This window comes from Macrosteles quadrilineatus, unplaced genomic scaffold (genome assembly GCF_028750875.1).
Source record: "Macrosteles quadrilineatus isolate MER2022 unplaced genomic scaffold, UCM_ALF_1.0 Scaffold_9__3_contigs__length_116548681, whole genome shotgun sequence".
Taxonomy (NCBI): Eukaryota; Metazoa; Arthropoda; class Insecta; order Hemiptera; family Cicadellidae; genus Macrosteles; species Macrosteles quadrilineatus.
Window position 1 is genome coordinate 47,495,825 of NW_026542602.1, and position 20,989 is coordinate 47,516,813.

The following is a 20,989-nucleotide window of genomic DNA, read 5'->3' on the forward strand; positions in this document are numbered from 1 at the left end:
TTCACTGGAGTCTAAACCTTCGCTAAATCATCATGATGTTGTCCCCTGGCGCTGCGGAGTGTGGGAAATGATTCTCCCTCCACCTCCCCTCTAGACGGCGTCCAAACAAGCCCGCGTTGTTTTACATGCATATTATATACCTATGCTGCAGTTTTTCAATACCGTAAGTTAAAAAATGAATATTTATAAAATTAAACTGTCATAAATTAACCTAACCAACCAAACATGCTGATTATATAAAAAAATATATAAAATAATAATCGAATGAAGGTTTACTAATCGAAAAAATAGTTCTGTTCATAAAATAAAATTATAAATGCCTTGAATTCAATTTTAGAATTTATTAATTATGAAATTAAACTGTCATAACCTAACCAAACCAACCAAACTTGCTGATAATGAAAATTCGAACAAGGTTTACTAATAGAAAAAAATAGTTCTAAAATTATAATAGCTCAAATTTAATTTTATAATGTTTTAATTAACAAATTAAACTGTCATAACCTAACCAAACTTGCTGATAATGCAAAAATCTTAGACAAAAAGTTAGTGCCACCGAGAAGATTCGAACCTGGTACCTTTAGATCCTCAGCCCGGCACGTTACCATTAGACCACCGAGGCCGGTGGCTATAATCCGTATCGTTGCGGTAATGGTGTTCCCTCAGCCAATAGAATGCTTTGCTTCCCCCACTCCGCAGTGCCAGGGGACAACATCGTGATGATTTAGCGAAGGTTTAGACTCTAGTTAAGATTTCTCATCCTTGTTTTGCTTCTCACGACTTCCTCATGGAACAGCTGAAGCCAATTTTATTGTTAGTTCTGTCCGATGCACCTGTAGAGGTAGTTTTTTGTTTATAAATTTTTCCTTTTCAGTCATTTAAAACCTAGTTTAAACAATTAATATAAAACGGTCCAATCATAAACAATAAACTCGTCTCCTGGGTCTCCTCGTTATACAAACCAATAGTTATTTGTGCAACTAGTGAGAAAAGTGAGCAATTGACTCACTCGAGAGAAATCCTTACTCACGAGCCGTAGGTGAGTGAGGAATGGTTTCTCGAGTGAGGCAATTGTACTTTGAACTCGAGTTGCACATTATACTTTTCCTACAGTTACCATAAAACAAATAAATTTGTGAAGAAACATAACCTATTTTTACACAGAAGTGAACTTTTAATATAACATTTAATGTGAAGTGACAAGTACAACAGTACAACAGCTGACCAGCTGATTTACAGCCAGTGCTGCCAACGTATTTCGCGCGCATACGACGTTGCCTGCATGTTACGCGCTCACTATTTCGTGCCTTCACGTTGCAAATCTGGAGTGAGACAAAGTAATTAGAGTGAGACAATGTTAACATTGTCTCACTGATGAGCGAATTGGCAACTTTGCTTTCTCAAATCAGTGAGAGAACATGTACATTGTTAGGTAACTGTAGGAAAACAATAAACCACAAATCATTAAATGAACGGGAACCCTAAAATAACTGAAACTAAATCTCGTCGACACTAGTGCCCAATGTCATCGGCCATGAACTAGACACGAAAAACGAGCTTCGACAAAATTTACAATGGGATGAGAAGTCTTCTTGCTTGTGTTGGTTAGTATGCTTAAAAGAATGGAACTGTTTATTTATTTATTTACGGCAAAATCGCCATTTGTACAATCAATTACATGCATAACAATTTGTGGATCAATAAATACTATTAACATGCTGTAAGTTTTACATCTTGTTTAAAAATGGTAATGTTAGTAGGATTCGAGTCAACGTCATTTGTTTATGTTAATGATTTATAATACCGAATCAGAACATAATCAGTATTATTTATTTGTCATTGGACATTACAAAAAATGTATTGACATCAATTAATTAATTGTCATGTATACCGCTTTCTGTTCTAATTTTCGTGGGCGAGCACAATAACCATATAATGCAAGCATATTATATTTTAATTTTAGAAGAAGGACTACAAGTAACAACAATAAAGAGGGTGCTTCAGGTTAAGAGCCGAACCCACTATAATTTTGTTCATACTGTACTTTGTGAATAATGTCCTGTTACATTGAACCAGAAAAATTAAATGCACGTAAGAATATAAATAAGATTAACGCTAACACTGTATAAGTTAGCGATAGTTGAAAAAAGGTATTAAAAAAACAATAAATATTACAAAATTAATTACAATAACAATAAGCTTAATATACTTAAACTAGTGGCCTGTAGGGTCCATAGTCCCTATGACTACAATAAAAAAAACATATATAAAAAGACAAATATTCGAAATATGTTTTTAAAATTATTAATTTTATGTTACTTAAAATCAACAGTGTTTCTTGTTTTATATCTTGGGTTTCCTTCCGTTGGAGTCGTATATTAGTTGCTTCTGATGTCAATGAAATACAATTGTAAAATAATGATTAAATCAATAACACAACATAGTAACAAAACGTGCACACGGTTTGGCCTGAGCACGGAGAACAACGAATCAGAGCTGAAATCATACAGCCAAACAATGCACATCTTTTCTAGTTTAAAATTGAAGATTTGTTTTGTAATCTTACGAATCCTGTTATAGTTTCCATTTTGAGAACCAAATGTAAGGGTTAAAATTATCATTAATTATTATGAAGGCAACTCCCCATTTCGCGGTAAGTCAGAAATATATCTATGAATTTGTCCCTGAATTTTAAGACAGTAAGGCCCATTTCCCGGAATCTCTTTTTGTGTAGCGGAAAGCGACGCAAAAGCCATTGCACTGTTGTATTGCCTTATGTTTTTTATGAAGTTCGAATCCTGTAAAAACAGTTCTTTTAGTTCGTCATTTACTTGTGGTTGTGGCATGTCCATTGTGGCAACGCGTTGAAATGTCCATTTGTGGCCTCCTCTGCGAAGTAATATGTGTCACAATGCATGCAAGTGCTTTAAGAGGACCTAATTTGTGAGAAACAACACTCAACTCATTTTCCAGCGTTCTTCTAAAGACAGGTTGTAAAACAGCTTCTGGATTTCTTTCACAGCTAGGCCCTAGATGAGTTTCCCTTTGCATTTCTTAAGTTTGTTGAATTCCTGGACACTCTTCCACGTCTTGCAAGTCTTCCCCTACCTTGTCTAGTTACTTCACTAATTATAAAAACGGAAACCAAAAAAATTAAACACAATTCATTTTTGAAACATTATTTGCCAACATTGACTTTCGGAATAAATGTAAACATTGCAAATAAATAAGTAACAGCTGATAGAATGCAGACGTTTTTCAGTCCCCATGCATTTCTTATGGTGGATATTTTACGTTATATCTCTTTTTCTGGTAACTTTATGGGAATTCTGCTATTTTTCCCGAGTCCCTGGGGTCAAGCCCTTTAATTTAAGACCTCTCCCACTTTTCTGCAATTTACCAGACGTCCACAATTTTCTGGTAAAAATTTGGTCTTACAGAATTATATAGATTACTAGTGGCCTGTAGAGGCCATAGCCCCTAATTTAGACTACAATAAAAAAAAACCAAAAAAAGACAAATATTCTAAATATGTTTCTAAAATTATCACAATTTTATATTACTTGAAATTAACAGTGTTTCTTGTTTTATAACTTGGTTTTCCTTCCGTTGGAGTCGTATATTAGTTGCTTCTAATGTGTCAATGAAATAGCCTACAATCTATACTATCTATACTATTATATAAAAATCTAATGGTGTCTGTCTGTATGTGTATTACTATTAGGTGCAAAAACTACTGAACCAACTGGGCTTAAATTTTACAAAAATATAGTTACCATACTAAGGACCATTATAGGACTATTCACATTTCGATACTGACCGTAGGCTTTGCCCCTTTGGTTTTAAAAGTTCTGAGGTGAACATTTTAAATGTAAATATTGATTGGTCTCCATGGCTGTGATGAGAACACTAACAATGTTAGCGAATTTCCCTATAGGGAAGTAGCTATTACCGTAGGTGGCACGGTAAGACCTAGACCCGGGACCGATTTACTTTTTCATTTTGATGTCCCCAGAGGCCAAAAACACTATTTGTTCAAATTTATATATATATATATATATATATATATATATATATAGACTTATATATATATATATACGTCCGTGAACGCGATAACTTGAGTAATTTTTTTCCGATTTTGATGAAATTTGGTTTAAAGGTGTAAAGCGGGATAAACTTGAATGAGTTCGCGAACCAGCACGATCGGACCATGGGAACGGGGCTTTACGGGGGGTTTTATAGGGTAAAAATTGGTTTTTCTCACTTTTGACCCTCAAAACACAAAATTTCCCAATTTCTCTTTAGACCTTTTTAAAGAGCTTAAAAAAACAAATAATTTAGTATATAAAAGTATTTTTGTTCGATTATTAGTAACGGAGAAAATTAAAAAAATTGTAAATTTAAAATTCCCATGTTATTCTTATGGAGAATATTGTCAAATGTTGTAGTTTGCTTGTTTATGAATATATTTTGATCAAATTTGGCAAATTTATTTATTTTGTACTAAGCTATCAATATTTTACTCAAAAACACACTTTATTAGTTTCCTTGTAGCAGCAAACCTAGGTACTCGTTAAACCTAATGTTATTAAAATATATTTAACTGAAAATCAATTCAGACAAATGGAAATTCGCTTAGTCGGCAGGTTTGCTGCGGCGGGGGTATTTGTTTACATTTGCTTTGACATTTAAATATAAACAAGAAGAACTGCTAAACTGCATATTTCACAATTTCAGACAGCTGATACAAAGAAATTAAATATAGTATTTTCCATAAATATGAGGTAGGTTTATTTTAATCTAACATTTTATCATGGATTATATTCTAAAACTATGTCAATGATTATAGAAAAAAAGATTTTATAACCGTTGCTGTATCAACTCCGGCTCTGCTTTGGATTTTTTAAAGCGTCTTTAAACAAATAACGTTACAAATAACGCGTTTTTAAGTTAATAATCTTAAGTGAAAATAATGTTATTGGTATGTTTTCATGGAAACAGTATGAAAATTACAATGTATATATTGTTTGTATGAATTTGGAGGCTACTTTAAATAAATTCAAACTGCTTCACATGTGTTAGATAAACTTAACATAACTTGCACATCACATTGTTTTTTATATGTATATTTAGGTAAATTAAGTTATTGTGTTTTGCTAAACCTATGCTTAAATTAAACTAAAGAATACCATCAATAACTAGATTGTCGTTGATTTTTGTTTTCTAAAATCTGTTGTATATGTGTAACTATATTAAATTATCAAATGGTAATACAAAATACTCTTATTTTATCTTAACATAGCTTTCAGTTTACTTTTACTTTATTTGATACATTTATTATTTGTGTTTTGCCACATTGATTAAATTAAACCAAGGAAAATATCATAAAACTAAGCAGTACACAGTGTTCTTTTGTTTCTAAAATCAATGAAATATCTGTTACTATGTTTTCTTAATGGTAAGTGTGAAAATGTAAAGGCAATGGACGATGGAACTGATTTAATAGAACTGGTTTGTATATTAAGTTGTTTGTTGATATTTTTGTATAGTAGAATCAGAGATGCAATGAAACATATATTGTATTTTGCTATTACATTTTTTAGTCCTTATGCTTTGATAATCATATTAGTTTTGTCTGCTGTCTTTAATGCTAAATTATTTGTTTGAAATTTTTTACAGTACCTATGGATATAGTTTCTTTAATATTTCAAAAGACTGTATTGATAAGGCACAGCAATATTTCTAAAGTTTATAACAGCTGACTTAGTTTTGCTAATGATTTATTGTGAGTGAAAACACTGAAGATAAAGGATTTGTGATTTAATATAGAGAAGAGTTTAATATAAAGATATTTAAATTTAATAGTTATTATTTTTGCAACTTCAAAATTGAAATTTAAAATGTCAATAATAAATTAAAAGATGTGTAATTAAGGGAGATAAAGGTAAATCTGGTAAATAATGTTCAAGTTTTACTCGAAGATTTGGTCAGTTTTTCTCATATCAGCCTACACAAGATTTAAAATTAATCAATACCCCCGCCGCAGCAAACCTGCCGACTAAGCGAATTTCCATTTCTGGATTGATTTTCAGTTAAATATATTTTAATAACATTAGGTTTAACGAGTACCTAGGTTTGCTGCTACAAGGAAACTAATAAAGTGTGTTTTTGAGTAAAATATTGATAGCTTAGTACAAAATAAATAAATTTGCCAAGTTTGATCAAAATATATCCATAAACAAGCAAACTACAACATTTGACAATATTCTCCATAAGAATAACATGGGAATTTTAAATTTACAATTTCTTTAATTTTCTCCGTTATCAATAATCGAACAAAAATACTTTTATATACTAAATTATTTGTTTTTTTAAGCTCTTTAATAAGGTCTAAAGAGAAATCGGGAAATTTTGTGTTTTGAGGGTCAAAAGTGAGAAAAACCAATTTTTACCCCATAAAACCCCCCGTAAAGCCCCGTTCCCATAGTCCGATCGTGCTGGTTCGCGAACTCATTCAAGTTTATCCCGCTTTACACCTTTAAACCAAATTTCATCAAAATCGGACAAAAATTACTCAAGTTATCGCGTTCACGGACGTATATATATATATATATATATATATATATATATATATATATATATATATATATATAAGTCTATATATATACATATATAAAAATTTGAACGAATGGTGTTTTTGGCCTCTGGGGACATCAAAATGAAAAAGTAAATCGGTCCCGGGTCTAGGTCTAACCGTGCCACCTACGGTAATAGCTACTTCCCTATAGGGAAATTCGCTAAAACCAAAATGGTGGTATCCACTACTTACCAGATTTAAAAGTCGTAATTTAAACGTTTCTATTAAGGCTATAAAAGTTGAATTTTGTTTCTAAAAGCGTTGGCGGATCTGTAACTATTATATGCAAGAGATAATGATTAAAATGTTTCTATTTTGTGTCCTCTTCCCGTTGCAAAGCACGGGTACAACAGCTAGTTATAAAATAATGATTAAATCAAAAACAAAACATTATACAAATGGAAATGTGCACACGGTTGGCCTGAGCCCGGAGAGCGACGAATCAGAGCTGAAATCATACAGCCAAAAACATTGAACATATTGAATAGTCATTGAATAGTCATTTATTCAGTCTTTAAACAATACATTATTGTAATTGACATCGTCATTATTATTGTAAAAAGATATAAGATGCAATACTTATAATTATTAAAATTTGACATGAAAATATCAAAATATAGGCTGCCCTTAGTTTAACATTTAACAGGTTTAAAATAATTTTTAAAAAATATGCAAACTTAACAAACTTAAATTATGAATAATAGTGAATAATAGTGGGTCTTTCTTAAAAAGGCTAATGGTTATCACAGGTGTACAATGAACATAGAGGGACAAAATTACTAACATTATCACAGATGGAATATGGTAAAAAAAACATATCAAAATAGTGAACATGAAATATCAAAAATTAATTACAGTAATAAAAATCCTAGCCTAACTTAAAAACAAAATTTCTCACATTATCACAGATGGAATAGGGTAAAAAACATATCAAAATAGTGAACATGAAAAATATGAAAATTAATTACAGTAATAAAAATCCTAGCCTAACTTAAAAACATTTAGGTAACATTAGCAAAAAATGAGATCACATTCAAAAAATTCCTCAATTTTGTAAACTGGGTGAGATGAAAGCCACATAGTTAATTTTCTTTTAAAGACACTTAACGGCAAGGACTTGACTTGGGGATGAAGCTTATTAAATAATTTAATACCTAAAACAAAATGACTGTTTGCAGTTTTCTGTAGCCTACAGTGAGGTACATCAACTAGACCCCTATTCCTTGTGTTATAACCATGAATGTCTTGGCGCAAATCATACTCTTTTTCCTTTTTCTTAACATTAATCAGACAATGCAGGATAAAAACATTAATGACAGTTAATATGCCAGTGCCCACAAATAACGGTTTACAATGTGCTCTTCGGCGAGATCTAGTTATGATTTATATTTTATATTTTCATATTTTATAGTTTAAAATTAAAGATTTGTTTTGTGTTCTTACGAATTCTGTTATAGTTTCCATTTTGAGAACCAAATGTAAAGGTTAAAATTATTATTAATTATTATGAAGGCAACTCCCCATTTGGCGGTGGTAAGTCAGAAATCTATGAATTTGTCCCTGAATTTTAAGACAGTAAGGCCCATTTCCCGGAATCTCTTTTTGTGTAGCGGAAAGCGACGCAATAGCCATTGCACTGTTGTATTGCCTTATGTTTTTTATGAAGTTTGAATCATGTTAAAACAATTAGTTAGTCATTTACTTGTGGTTGTGGTATGTCCATTGTGGCAACATGCGTTGAAATGTCCATTTGTGGCCTCCTCTGCGAAGTGAAGTGCGCCACAATACATGCAAGTGCTGTTAAGAGGACCTAGATTGTGAGAAACAACAATCAATCAATCAATCAATCAAAATATCTTTATTTCATAATATGCAAACATATAGTTACATGAAATAGAGTCATGGGAACTAAAACTAAGTGAGATGGTTATTCAAAAAATACATAAGGTTAAATTGTATTCTAAATTATTAAGAGAGAGTCAAAATCAAAAGAGTCAAGAACAAAACTCCCCGATAGAAAAGAAAGCTGATTGGATTAGAAATGCTTTTGCCAAATTTAAAAATCTGTTTGTATTATTTATTTCTTTTTTGATATTTTGTGGCAAAAGATCGAAATATTTGTTTCCTTTATAGGTGATTTTCTTTTTAAAAAGCTCTAATTTATGATGTTCAACCAATCGATGGGGTCTTGTATTATAGCTATGGACAGTATTACCAAATGTTAGTTTATTGTTAGATACTACAAATTTTATTGTTTCAAAAATAAAGAGGCTGTAAACTGTAAATATTTTCAATTTGGAAAAATCATTTTTAACTACATCAGATTTTTTTTTTAGATTCAAAATTACCGTTAATGCCCTTTTCTGTTGGAACCTCAGAAAACACTCAACTTATTTTCCAGCGTTCTTCTGAAGGAAGGTTGTAAAACAGCTTCTGGATTTCTTTCACAGTTAGGCCCTACATGACCTCTCTTTCAGCATTTCTTAAATCAGTTGAATTCCTGGACACTCTTCCACGTCTTGCAGGTCCCTACCCTGTATAGTTACTTCACTCGTTATAAAAACGGAAAACAAAAAAATTAAACAAATACAATTGATTTTGAAACATTATTTACCAACATAACATGGCCTTTTGAATAAATGTAAACATTGCAAATAAATAAGTAACAGCTGATAGAATGCAGACGTTTTTCAGTCCCCATGTATTTCTTATGGTGGATATTTTACGTTATATCTCGTTTTCTGGTAACTTTATGGGAATTCTGCTATTTTTCCCAAGTCCCTGGGGTCAAGACCTTTAATTTAAGACCCCTCCCACTTTTCTGCGACCTACCAGGCGTCCACAATTTTCTGGTAAACATTTTGTCTTACAGAATTATATATATAGATAGATTACTTCATTCATTATAAAAACGGAAACAAAAAAAAAACACAATTCATTTTGAAACATTATTTACCAACTTTGACTTTCGGAATAAATGTAAACATTGCAAATAAATAAGTAACAGCTGATAGAATGCAGACGTTTTTCGGTCCCCATGTATTTTATATGGTGGATATTTTACGTTATATCTCGTTTTCTGGTAACTTTATGGAAATTCTGCTATTTTTCCCGAATCCCTGGGGTCAAGACCTTTAATTTAAGACCTCTCCCACTTTTCTGCAACTTACCAGACGTCCACAATTTTCTGGTAAAAATTTGGTCTTACAGAATTATATATATAGATGCCAGTAATCTCGTATCTCTCATTTTCTGTTTTTATTTGGTTGGCCATATGTAGAAGTAAAAGTTGGCAACACTTTAAAACTGTGTACACACAACTTATTTTTGGCAGACGAATTTATTTGTTAGCGTTAACGTTAAACTTAACATGGCTTCTCTGTCTGAAGTTGGTGTACTAAGGTGTTAGAAAATGAAATGACCCAATATTCTTGTGTATTCAAGATTTAGGGATTTAGTAATGTAAAGTGAAATATCGAAGAGTGTTATGCAGTGTATGTTAAATCTTAAATATGTCTACGAGATCTCAGCTGACGAAGGATTTGAATGGTGAGTCAAGTTCAAGTTTTTCTTGCGAATTACCTTGACCTAGAGTCTAGAGACCATAGGTAGCATCTTCGTTTTCATTTGTATCAAAACATAGTCGTAAAAGCAGTCAAATTAGTTTATATTACAATGACTTAACACTGCCTGGTTCTCATTCTCCGACATAGTTATATTTTATTTTTACTTAGGCTAGGTAGGCCTAGGGCAAAACTTAAGTTAAGGGCTTTCTCAAATACCACTTCCTTATTTCTGGGCATAATAGGCTAAATTTACTTTAAAATTAAGAAATAAAATAGGCTTGGTTTGGAAGAAAGAGGTAGCATTAGCTTAATGTACCTACGATCTACGGTAGGCAAACCGGTACCTACAATAATAACAGGTATAGTTTTCATAAACTGGTCTAATATCGATTAAAATATTGACTCGATTACTAAACCTTCATTCAATATTTTCATACTCAGCAACTTTTTGTTAGTTAGGTTGGTTTTATAATCGATTCATCCATACCTACCTTTTACCTTTTGGATTGATCTTGGTCCTCTTTGACCGTAGTCGTAGAGACTAGGGAATCATCATCTGCTTTTTTCTTTTTCTGTCATTATAGTGTTTAATGTGTATGGTGTAATGTGGGTTTGTTTTGGGGCCTATCTTTATGGTGAGCAGTGTGCTCTTCAAAGAACTCATCCAAACTTACCGTAATTTGTAAAATTGTTTTTTGACTTGATAGGCCTATTCTTTGAGTGTTTTAAAATAAGTTTTGGATATTTTATTCGTTTTACATGTTTTGGGAGAGCATTAAACAAATTTTGACCCCAAGATTTGGGGTATTTTGCTGGTTTTTGACAATCTGTGTTCTTGGGTATCGAAGTTTGTTTTTGTGTTTCTTAAGCTAACTTAGGGATTTGTGGCAGTTTTCCCTAAGCTTTGGGGGGTTTAGTTTTAGGAGGTTTACAACTTAGAGGATGTATAGGTTTGGCACGGTAAAGATTTTGTTTTTGACGAAGTATGGTTTACAATGTTCCTGTGGTTGTAGATTTTTTATGATTCCTAACGCAATTTTTTTAAGAATTTGGATTATGTAGATGTAGCAATCCGCCGATGTCCCTCAGGCTACTATTCCGAAGTGCAAGTGAGATTGGTAGGATTTTGTGAGATTCGTTCAAGAGTGTGTAAGTTAGTTGGCTATTTTTGAAGTGTTTTGTCTGTTATGGAGCGTATCCTTTGTATGGCAAAAAGTGATGATGATAATTTTTTCCCAAGTTTTTCTAGGTGGTTATTCCAGGTCAGGTGTTGTTCTATACCTAGTTAACTTATGTCGAGGAAAGTTGTATGAGTTGCTGATGATATCAGATACGGTAGGCCTACGTTTGGTTTTTTCTCCCAGTATGAGGTGATGGTTTCGCAGAGTTGGTTTTGGGTTGTATTTATGGACTTATTTTTGCAAAAGCCGTGTTGATTGGACAAAAGAAAATCAATAGGCTATTAATAAAAGTGTTCCATGATTTGTTTGTAGATTACTTTTTAAGATATTTTGATATGTGGCGAGGATAGAATCGGTCTGTTTCATTTTTTCATGTTTTGGGTAGGCCTACAGCACAGCCTGTTGCTATTTTCATTGTTGGTACTCCCTATTGGAAATTTTGCTTAGGTTGTGTTCTTATTTTTTTTCTTTTTGATTTCTAAGTCGTATGTACGTTTTAGGATGGTGAGGGTCTTCTTGTCTCCTTCTCGTCCAGTGATATTGTTTATTTTGTGATGTAGTTAAGACAGTTTTCAGTTTTTGTAGGTTTTCTTCCCAGAAGTATGATTTATTTTTAGATTAAAATAGGTATTTTTTTGAGTTCTTGGCATAATTTCGTCCATCTCTCTTCTTTTAATGTTGATAAAATTATTGTATTTTTGTTCCAAAAACTGACTCTCATACACTTCTCTCCAGGTTTCTTTACTAAGTCTCCTTTTTATTTCTTCTAAATTTTGAGGTGAGATAGGACTAAACTTAATGGTTTTTTTTATGGTTTGGTTAAGAGAGTTTTAAAATCTTTAGTAGATTCGTGGTCTGAAAGGTTGTTTTGGCTGGATTTTGCATTTATTTGGGAAGTATTGAGATTTGAGCCGCATCCATCTATTGAGTTTTCGATGTTGCTGTAATTCTAGTATAAGGTGTGTCGATAAAGATTACATAGACTAACTGTTAAATATATCTAATTTTAGGCCTACTATTAGGCCGATCAATATTTTCAATAGATATTAGGGTACCTAGCCCAGTTAAGAAACTGTACTCAGGATAACTTAGTCGGTCTATCTTATCAATGTTTTGAGCCTACTGGTGCTCAACATTAGCTTTAAGAATAAGTAGGCCTATTTACCAAGCTGGGCCTAGGCCTATTTAAAAAATTCTTCTCTTCTACCGCTAGACTCTCACATCCAAAGCCTAAGTTACCTAGCCTACCTGGTTTTTATTAACTTAGTCCTACCTAGCAAGTCAGTGGGTTTTATGACATATGTTTAGTTGAATGAGTTTATGAACCAGCATATTCGGACTAAGTATAGGAACGGGATTTTACGGGGATATTATGGGGTAAAAATGGGGTTTTCCAGTTTTTTAACCTCAAAACATTAGACAATGCATTCTATTTCTAAACTAGTTTGACTTGCTCACAAAACAAATAGTCCAGTGCAATTAGACAAAAAAATGGCCTTGACCTGGACTTTAGAGTTAATGTCTCGTTCACAAAACATACAGTGACGTTTGAAGTTGAATTCACCGAGTAACAAACGGACCTTTCAATTTTAAAACAGGTAGTACATGTGTGAAGAACACGATACCTATCCTCTCTACTCCTTAGCTATCGTGGACTTACACATGAGGTAGATCTGAGCTTCACAAATTTATAGTACTAGTTTACTTATGTTGTGTGAGGGTTGTTTTCCCCAGAAATATAATTCCAGTTGTATATGCTAGGTATAACCATCAAACCTATATTTCAACTGAGCTCTAAAACAAACAGAGCAACCCTACAAATGACACTATTATAACTAGCTGTTGTTACCCACGGGCTTCACCCCGTTTGACTTCATGAGTATTAATAACACTATTGTTTGGTTAAATCACACCTGATTTTAATAGGTAGTAAATTGAAAGAATAACAAACAAATACCTAAGTACAGCTGAGGCATTTTTAACAATAGGTATATGGAAAGTTCCCTTTAGAATGGAATTACGACCTTAAAGCTCAATTTATGAAATAATGGATAGTTTTGCGCAAGGTTTCTCTTCATGACGAACATTTTAAGTATATGGTTTATGGGTAGTCCAGCATCTATAGGGGGTTGAGTATGCACTGAAAGTGTAACTCTTTTTGACTTTTGATTGTTGTTGGGGGCATCTTGGAGATGACAAAAACCGATGTTGTCGCCCTCCCAGCAGGTGCACAACTTGGGGGGAGGGGGGGGGAAGGTGCTCTGAGACGCGTTCTAGAAAATCGCTTATATCTCGTGAACTAGACACGATAGAAACAAGCTCTAAACGGCATTGTATTACCAACTTCATCTGCATTAAAAAAGTATCCAGGAAAAGTCCAGTATCTATGATATTAGTTGAGTCATTTAACAATTTATTTAAAATTTTGAATAAAAACCCCTAAAAAATGTTAAATTATCCATTAAAACCCCTTTAAAACAACAAAAAGTATAGTTTTTCATCGTGCATTATATGTTTTACACTCTAAAGTGACTGTATATGGAAATTATATCGTGATATTACAAAGTTATGCGAGGTTTCCGATGAAGCGGCACGGTGACGCGGGTGACGCCGCTGCGCGGCAGAAATCAACGTGTAGTACAGACTTGTAAAAATTGGGTATATACCGAAAGTGTAACGCATTTTGACTTTTGATTGTTGTTGAGGGCAGCTTGGAGATGACAAAAACCTATGTTGTCGCCATTCCAGCAGGTGCACAACTTGGTGGGAGGGGGGGGGGGGGGGAGTAGCGTTGAGGCGCGTTCTAGAACATCGCTCATATCTTGTGAACTAGACACGATAGAAACCTGTTTAAAACGACATTGTATTACAAACCGCATCTGCTTTAAATATTTTACAATGAAAAATCCTATATCAATGATAATAATTGAGTTATTTAACATTTTATTTGAAATTACAGATGCTGGACTAGGGGTTGTGACTTGTAGTTTTCTCAAAAGTTCATGGGTACTTTTGGCTTTATATATGGATTACAATGTGAGAGCCGACTACAGAACCGCTCTGGAGGCAGCGCAATCGCTAAGCTAGGTTCCCTGTTTTACTTTAGCCCACGTCTGATACGCAAATAGTAATAAGAATGAACTTCTCCCTTTTTACTCAAAACGACCACTAAATGAAACCCCTTTAAATTAAAGACTCCCAAGTTTCTCAGACTTTTTTTTTCTAGGACACTAGGCACGAGCCTAGAATTGTTTTTCACATTATTTCAGACTAGACCTAGGGGTTGCGGTGTTATCACTTAGGTAAAATCCATTGGTGACTTGGCGGGGATCAAACCCGGGACCTCAGGGTTTCTCAGATAGAACAAAACTGAACCCTCAACTTTCTCCCAAAAACAAGACTTAACCCCTAAACCTCTCCCATCGGAGCTGACCCCAAAAATAGTAACAGATCCAGTACTCACCACCTCCCGTGCCTCCCCTCCTGGTTGACTAACCCCATTCTATTGCCACTTAGCCTATTTATCTGATCGCTCTGCTACTGTGTGCAAAGACCTCAGTGTTTACCTAAACACCTCCAGTTCGCTTCCTAGTTGGCAAGGTCTCTCACCCCCTATCTACAATATTAACTCTAAAACCACTAGCCTAATTATAGGACTGGGATGAACCATCTTTGAACTGGTCCGGATGTAGAATTTATTAGTTTTTCCAGTGAACCTATTCATTGTTGGGTAGCTGGGTGGTTATAGTGCTTGCCTGGTTACCCACATGTTGTCAGTTTAATCCTGAGCAAAGTCAAAACATTTATAATGGCTCTAGACTGGGAAAAGTTGTCCTTGTTGCAGCTTTTTGTGGTCATAGATGAAGAACCAGGTTGATCTTTGTTAGTAATAAAGTTGGCATCTTTGCCTTAGAATACACATTGTGATGTGTCAGTGTAAAAGTATAATCTAGTTGTTTAATTTTGGGCTAAAATAATTGCCAGCCTATTTTATTATTTTTCCAATCATTGAATGCCAAAGTTTTTTTTGGGATTCAGTTGAAATTCAGAAAGAGTATTCAAAGTATGTTACCGTTTTTCTTTTTCCTTTAAGGTTTTAATAATGGGCTTTTCTCTCATAAGAGGAACAGTACCTCAATTGCTTCGTTACATTCCTCACTATCAGTAAGCGTATCAAATACAACATCGTAACATGTTTAACAGAGTGTAAAAGCTATAAGAGTGAAATCCCATTCACCATTTTGTCTAGTCTGTGAAGCGGTTAGTTTTTATACCTGAACTCCCATCATGCAATTGTGTTGTTAATAGTTACAGTAAACTGTCTCATCAAAATTTTTATTCTACACTGAAATAGGCGTCTAAAAAAATGTAGCCCAATACACTATAACTTAAAAATCATAGAATATAGAAATAAAGAAAAGGATATAAATCAATTTGATTGAGTTCAAAGGTAACATTAACTTTTTAATAATTTATATGGAAATTAATTCATTAAATATTCATCTTCAAAGGTATGACGTCATTGACTCTCTTGTGGAATAGATTGTGTCTGGTTTCATATAATGGGTTGGTTTCATGGATGGGTTGGTCAAGGTTCAATAAATTAATCATTGAATTGATCTGTTCTTAAATATTTGTAAAAAAATATACATATCTTATTGTTAACCTTATCTATATATATAAAAGGCAAAGCCCTCACTGACTGACTGACAGACTGACTGACTCACTCACTCATTTCTAATTCTCTTACTTCCCATTTACCTAGGAGGCTGAAATTTGGTACACTGATTCTTTAGGCATTAAATAGGAAAACTAAGCTGTTTTTATTCTGATCGGACTCTCGGGCTCCGCCCCAGTGGCTCTGGAGTTTCCCATGTTAACCTTATGAGTTCTCATATTTAAATGGAATTAATGAATCTTAACAGCTGTTTCAATTAAACATGTTGGTTCTATTCTATGATGCTCAATAGCATTAAAGTTACAAGGATTACCAACAGGGTGCAGCACTATTATTTCTTTTACATTTATGACAACAGCTAATTTGCAACCAAAAGGTGAGTGAGCGTAGCGAACGAACTTCAACTTGGAGGCGAGTTAGCTTAGCGAACGAGCTAACCCGAATGCAAGTGAGCGCAGCGAACGAGCTCCAACCTAAAAGTGAGTGAGCGTAGCGAACGAACTTCAACCAGGACGTGATTGAGCCATGAGAACGAGCTCACTTATGAAGTTAAACGGGGCAAAGCCCGCGGGCACAGCTAGTGATCTATAAAGCCAAAAGTACCCATGAACTTTTGAGGAAACTGTAAGTCACATACCCATAAACCATATACTTAAAATGTTCGTCATGACGAGAAACCTTGTTGCGCAAAACTATCCATTATTTCATAAATTGCCCTTTAAGGTCGTAATTCCTTTCTAAAGGGAACGTTCCATATACCTAATGTTAAAAATACCTCAGCTGTACTTATTTGTTTGTATTACTGTATGCTGTTTTGTTTATTTCAGCTTAACTTAACCAATCAATAATTTTATTAATACTTATGAAGTCAAACGGGGTGAAGCCCGTGGGTAACAGCTGGTTTGTAGTAAATAGTAAAAGTTATTTAAACACCACTTACCTTAACAAGTGATTCTTGTAGCAACTTATGAAAATTTCTAGGGCAATTAATTTGTGTAGAATCAAACCGTTTTAATTACAGTAGAGTCCCGCAAACTCGGCGTGATGTGGACTGGAAGGGTGCAGAGTTTGTGAAGTGCCGGGTTATCGGGAACTAGGGTTAAAAATAAGAACAATACAATTTTATAGCTTATTAACCGCCTTAAGTCATCACATAGGCACCATATAGTACACAACATTCTTGGTACGAGTTGTGAATGATTTGACTTGAGCTGGCTTGAGTCAATCTTTAACTCAGACTCAAAAAATCACCAACTATCTGAGCCAGGTAATGGCCGAGTTATCCAGACTGCCGGGTTATCGAGTGCCGAGTTTGCGGAACTCTACTGTACATAGAAGTTAAATAGAATATAATTTGAATTATTGAGGTATGACTTTACAAATAATTTACTACAGAGAAATTCCGTTAAAAGTTAATTGAATGGGTTAACAGTAAGTGGTGATAATCCAGGTGATTTAAATATTTTTCTCTCATATAATTTGGGTTGTTTGGCCTATTTTTCTGATCGCTCTGCTACTGAGTGCAATATTCCTCATAAATATTCCTTGTTCTATGACAAAGAACAATGTCCTGGCAGTTTTACTGTACTATTTATGTTTCCAACAACATCTTTATCGGTTTTTACTGACTTAACAATGTCAACTATTTTAGATTGGCACGTATCGTCAAGCACTTTTACTTCTTGGCAATCTTTCTGAATGTAAACTAACAACACATCTATCACATCCCTGACGATAACAAATTGATGTATTATTTTTTAGCAGGATTTACAACCCTTGGTGGCGTATAACCATTCGTTGATCGAATAATCTAGGGTCAAACTCAGACTGTTAAGTGTACAAGATGTAAGAATATCTTTTAAGGATGTATGCATTCTTCTTGTTACTTCTAGTAACATATGGGAAAATCTATTAAGCTGTCAGTTTGTTAAAGCAGAATCGCAAGTAAAATTTTACATTAATGTGAATAAATATAGTTTCTATAGATTTTCATACTCCACTAAAGTATATAATACTACTCTACAAAACTAAACAACGGTTTTTGTTTTAGTAAGTTTGCTCTATACAAAATATCTATAATTTATGTTTAAAAATTCTTTTCATTTTCTTTAAAAAGAAAGTTTGAAAATAATTCTCTATTGAAAAACATAAGGCCAGTAAAATTAGTTAAAAAATTGGCTGTGCCTGGAAATAATTCTCGGAAAGCTGGAAATCGTTTTAATCGTTTCGTTTTGTATAGAAGTAAAAGGACTTAAAGTTTGTCCCATTTTTCCAGGTGAGCTTCTGACCTGGGACCACAAAAACCTTGAAATTTAGGGTTATTTTCTAGTTTTTACTAAATCGTCAAAGAACCGTCCAGCCTACAGAAAAACACATAGTAAAGGAATTGTAGAGCATAAAATTTCGCATCTATTGAGTATATGGTGATGAATATCGAACCAATATTAAGCTATTTATAGTAATTTAAATAAAGTTATTTTATTTAAAATTATTGAACATTGCATATTTAACATTTATATTTCTTCTAGAAGATGGATTCCAAGTACATTATTATTTACAAAGTAATTAAAACGAATTACAAATACCCTCGACGCAGCAAACCTGCAGACTAAATGATTTTCCATTTACCTGGCTGGATTTATACTAAAATATTCCCTAAAAAATGTCAGATTTAATTCCTATTTAATTAACATTAATTTTAGTGAGTCCTTAGGTTTGCTGCTACAGGGAAGATATTGAGATGTGTTTTTTATTGCAATGTAGATAGCTTAGTATTAAATAAACAAAATTTCCAAATGTTGTTCAAATATTTTCATAAACAAGCAAACTTCAACAGTTTATTTATTCTCCATAAGAATAACATGGGAATTTAAATTAAAATTTTTTTTTTAATTATCCCTGTAACCGTTGGGCATACAACAATGCTTCAATATACAAATAAATTATTTATTTGTTTAAGCTCTACAAAATGCCAATCACAGCGCTGGAACAGAGAATTTTAAAAAACATGCATCGTACATTTGACTCCGTTCTTCCGATAAGTGCAACCACTTTTACACCCTTTTGCACACTTACATGAGATATTGTTAAGAAGATCTGGTGGTGCAGCTTCAAAATTTGTTGGGATTTGGAAGTATCCCATGCTTAGATGACTTCCAGCCCCCATCAGTAAGCAATTTCAGCCACCAAATGCACGTAGAAACAAGATATTGCTTTTAAAGGTCGAAGAATATTTGAATTTCACTGGGGAATAAAACGTATTGCTGGACTTCCCTTTCCCCGGGTTTCAAGAGGTGAAGAGGTATATAAATAGTGGCTGATTTGGGAACAAATTCAGTTAAGAGCACACGGAGGTCAATATCTTCCCCCCACGATTATAACACGTTCTGACTGCTGAACTAGTTAGATGGCTTGCATGACAATAGTAGTATCTGCATCCTCGGCAGCCTGCTTCACAGTTTTCTTGCTTCAATCTTTGAGTATTCAAGGTTATGAGATTGTGTTTATTTCCTTCATTTGCAAGAAAGTGTTCTTATGGCAAGGTGAGGGACATTGTTTCATCAAACTTGACACTGGCTGCAATGCATTTACTCCTTCGGCGGAATCCTATGGAGAAACCAATGAAGACTCAATTCAACCACGCGGAAGGTAAAGCCTACTGATTGGGGCTGGAAGTTATATAAGCATGGGATACTTCCAAAACCAACAAATGTTGAAGCTGCACTACCAGATCCTCTTAACACTATCTTATGTAAGTGTGCGAAAGGTTGTAAAAGTGGTTGCACTTGTAGGAAGTACAGAGTCAAATATACAACACTCTAAAGACGTTTCTTGCACCAACCCACCAGGGAAAGAAAAACCAAAAATAAGCTATGAGCGCGCACAGAGGAGGAGGAAGTTAGACCTGCAATTCATGATTCACGACAAAAGAGACAAAAAAATTGATCAGTTTTTTGTAATTCGTATTAATTACTTTGTAAATAATAATGTACTTGGAATCCATTTTCTAGAATAAATATAAATGTTAAATATCCAATGTTCAATGATCGGATTTTGATGAAATTTGGTACAAACGTGTAAACCTACATTTATTCTAATGAGTTCACGAACCATCATAATCGTACTGTGGGAGCGGGGGCTTATGGGGTTTTTATGGGGTAAAAATAGATTTTCCTATTTTTGACCCCAAAAGCACAAAATTTCATAATTTCTCTCCAAACTATTTTGTAAAGCTTAAACAAATAAACAATTTATTTGTATATTGAAGCGTTGTTGTATGCCCAACGGTTACAGGGATAATTCAAAAATTTAAATTTAAATTTCCATGTTATTCTTATGGAGAATAAATAAACTGTCGTAGTTTGCATGTTTATGGATATATTTAAACCAAATTTGAAAACTTTGTTTATTTAATGCTAAGCTATCGACATTGCAATAAAAAACACATCTCAATATCTTACCTGTAGCAGCAAACCTAAGGAATCACTAAAATTAATGTTAATTAAATAGGAATTAAATCTGACAATTTTTAGGGAATATTTTAGTATAAATCCAGCCAGGTAAATGGAAAATCATTTAGTCTGCAGGTTTGCTGCGGCGAGGGTATTTGTAATTCGTTTTAATTACTTTGTAAATAATAATGTACTTGGAATCCATCTTCTAGAAGAAAAATAAATGTTAAATATGCAGTGTTCAATAATTTTTAATAAAATAACTTTATTTAAATTACTATAAATAGCTTAATATTGGTTCGATATTCATCACCATATACTCAATGGATGCGGAATTTTATGCTCTACAATTCCTTTACTATGTGTTTTTCTGTAGCTTGGACGGTTTGTTGACGTTTTAGTAAAAACTAAAAAATAACCCTAAATTTCAAGGTTTTTGTGGTCCCAGGTCAGAAGCTCACCTGGAAAAATGGGAC

General features: G+C 33.5%; 1 protein-coding gene across 1 annotated transcript in view; it reads left to right on the forward strand.

Moving 5' to 3' along the window:
* The first annotated feature begins 9,984 nt into the window (after positions 1-9,984).
* Positions 9,985-20,989, forward strand: part of LOC129002705 (F-actin-uncapping protein LRRC16A) — a 59,231-nt gene continuing 48,226 nt past the window's right edge. The window contains exon 1 of the mRNA XM_054430708.1: positions 9,985-10,186. Within this exon, the coding sequence (XP_054286683.1) occupies positions 10,150-10,186 (37 nt within the window). The 5' untranslated portion in view covers positions 9,985-10,149. The remainder of the gene's footprint in view (positions 10,187-20,989) is intronic.